This window comes from Nothobranchius furzeri, chromosome 16 (assembly GCF_043380555.1).
Source record: "Nothobranchius furzeri strain GRZ-AD chromosome 16, NfurGRZ-RIMD1, whole genome shotgun sequence".
Taxonomy (NCBI): Eukaryota; Metazoa; Chordata; class Actinopteri; order Cyprinodontiformes; family Nothobranchiidae; genus Nothobranchius; species Nothobranchius furzeri.
In genome coordinates this window covers 21,885,693-21,888,510 of record NC_091756.1, presented here as the reverse complement: position 1 = coordinate 21,888,510, position 2,818 = coordinate 21,885,693, and the positions used below count along the sequence as shown (strand labels likewise).

At 47.0% G+C, this 2,818-nt stretch overlaps 1 protein-coding gene across 2 annotated transcripts in view; it reads left to right on the top strand.

The window, feature by feature from the left end:
• The window catches only part of sap30bp (SAP30 binding protein), a 19,714-nt gene extending 17,385 nt beyond the window's left edge, over window positions 1–2,329 (top strand). Inside the window, exons 6-10 of one of the 2 annotated variants that reach the window (XM_015963760.3) lie at window positions 819–910; window positions 1,000–1,112; window positions 1,195–1,253; window positions 1,616–1,703; window positions 1,799–2,329. In XM_015963760.3, coding sequence (XP_015819246.3) covers window positions 819–910; window positions 1,000–1,112; window positions 1,195–1,253; window positions 1,616–1,703; window positions 1,799–1,977 — 531 coding nt within the window. In that variant the 3' untranslated portion in view covers window positions 1,978–2,329. Of the gene's footprint in view, window positions 1–818; window positions 911–999; window positions 1,113–1,194; window positions 1,254–1,615; window positions 1,704–1,795 lie in introns of both variants that reach the window. The other variant, XM_015963759.3, reaches the window with a different exon arrangement.
• Window positions 2,330–2,818: the final 489 nt, after the last annotated feature.

The window sequence follows — 2,818 nt, the reverse complement described above, 5'->3', positions numbered from 1 at the left end:
AACTCCGCTCCTTCTAATTAGAGCAGCTCCTCGGTCCTCCACCGCTCTTCTAAACCCGCTCAGGTTTGTCTGATAAGAAGCGGAGGCAGGTCAGGACACACAGCTCAGCAGAACCGACACTCCCACCTGTCAGATGAACAGTCGGTGATTCACCTCCACCAGAACAACCTTGACGTCCTTGCCCTTGGGTCACAGAGTCAGCAGCTCGTGTACCGTTAGATTTTAACTCAGAAGGATTTCGTAAGAATCAGACGCCGGCAGCAGCCCTCTTCAGCTGTGTGTTGCTAGCAGTCAAGCCTTGCCAGCGCCCATAGCCCGGGTTAATGTTGCAGACGTCACACGTAAACAGAAGGAGTTTAATTCATAGGGGAAGGTCACATACTGGTCAGAATCTGAAAATCTCAACTTTCACTCTTTTTGTAATAGATGTCCTTTAAAACCATCGGACCCTTGTGGCATCACCGGGACTGGATGTCGTCTCTAAATGATCAGAAACAACAAAACACCTTAATTATTATGCTCTTATCCTTCAGAGTGATACACACTTCCTCCCCTATCAGTCGTCTTGTGGGGATTTAAAGCTTCAGCACAGTGTAGATGGCAGATCGAGGGTAAAACACACTGACTGGTGGTGTTGATTGTTGCCCCGTCAGCACTACAATGAGGGATACCCACATATGATCAGAAATGAACTGGTTCCTCCTTTAAAACCACTCATCACACAGCGATGTTAAACCAGCTCCTGTCTCGCTCCCGTGTGATTGGACGCGTCCCCCCAGCAGACCCGTCTGCTTATTGATCTGGTTGTTTTGTGACAGGAAAAGATTCACAAACTGTATGAGAGGAAGCTCCATGGAGATTTTGACACAAACAGCCACATCCAGCAAAAGAAGGAATTCAGGAACCCGAGGTATGTGGCTCGGCTGAAGAGCACAGCCCAGGCTGTCGTTTACTCCATACCAGACCCTTTACATTTGATTTAATCCTTTTTTCTTTCAGTATTTACGAGAAACTGATTCAATATTGTGGAATCGACGAGTTGGGAACAAACTACCCAAAAGACATGTTTGATCCTCACAGCTGGTCAGAAGACTCCTACTACGAGGCCCTTGGTCAGACTGTTTCTCTTCCTTTCCCACATTTTATTGTGATTGCATCTCCACACGTTTTAATTATGCATTTTTTTTCTTCCAGCCAAAGCCCAGAAAGTGGAGATGGACAAGCTGGAGAAAGCCAAGAAGGAGCGGACCAAGGTGAGGCTTAGAACAAAGAGAGGTGGATTCTCCATCAGGGGCAAGTCTCCACCAGCACCGCCTCGGTTTCAATCAGTCTTCTTCAGCAGAAACACACAAATCAAACCTGCAGAGTTCAGACAACCTCTCAGATCCTAACCTCTGCAAACCGTGTGGTTAGTGATCTACAGCCATCATCGCTCCTAAGCTGAAACAAGTTTAAACCCTACCTGAGTTTGTTCTGTTCTGCTGTGAAACCTTGGCAGCAGGAAGAAGAGTCCTATTAAAGGCGTTGTCATGTTGAGGCTGTTGTTCCGGATGTCTCGCTGCTCTGAACAGCCGACCACAAGCGGGGAGGTAACCCGATGTTTTGTGTTCTCCAGATTGAGTTTGTCACAGGAACTAAGAAGGGAGCGAACCCCTCCAGCACGGCCGCCTCCACCAGCAGCAGCAGCACCACCACCACTACTGGTAAACTAGACTAATGTCTTTTTGTGACATTTCCCATCCGAGCTGTAAAACAGCCTCAGCCAGCCCCTAATCGGCCTCCTCTTTGCCTCCAGCAGACGCCCAGAAGAGGAAAAGCAAGTGGGACTCGGCCATCCCCGTCACCTTATCCCAGCCCACCGTCATCACCACCACGGCCACCCTTCCAGCTGTTGTCTCCGTGACAACCACAGCCAGTGGCACCAAGACTACAGTCATTTCAGCCGTGGGCACAATCCTAAAGAAGTCCAAGCAGTGAAGAGCGGACATGCTGGTTTAATCTGGGACTGGATGGGATCCTGCAGGCCAAAGACCTTGGTTCCATGTGGGGTTCTCACTGCTGCTGTCTCTGTGGTTGTTTCTGCGCCACGGCGTCCCAAAAGGACAGTTTCCTGAAAAATGCATTCAAACCATTCTCATATTTTTATATAAATGTGTTGGCAGCATTAGATTTCGAGGAAAGCCATCTCATTCAGACCTAAAGCAGGTCTTTTTGTACGTCTAGTTCTGCAGAGAACATCTGTCTGCAGCGTCTTTGTGATGGGCAACGTCACTTTATTACACTTGTACATATGTAATAACATTAAGGTGAATAAATGAGTCACATTTTGCCTTTTTCTTTATGTGCCCCCCCACCCCCCACCCCACACACACACACACACATCCTTCACATTACAACAACTTTTGACTTAAAATAACAATAAGGAAGAAACTCCAAAGCCACACTGTTTTTGAACCAGCTCTTCTCTCTCTCTCTCTCTCTCTCTCACTCTCACTCTCACTCTCACTCACTATCACTCACTCCCTCACACACACACTTTCAGCTATACCTCTTGGAGGAAAGCATCTGTGCTCCAGGTGGATGTTCTGGTGTTTTCCCCATCTGATTTCTGTCAAAGGAAGCATCAGAAGATTGATGCTTTAGAGTTCAGAAGGCCTCTAGTCAGAAAAATAACCAGGATGAATTCCATCTCTGTATTTCTGAGCTGCACATACTTTTCATTTTACAGCTTTTCTTTGGCGGTAGTCTTTAAACGTCCCCTTCTAAACGTAAAAGTGTACAAAGTGGTTTCTTATTGCATAAATGAAAACTAAAGTTC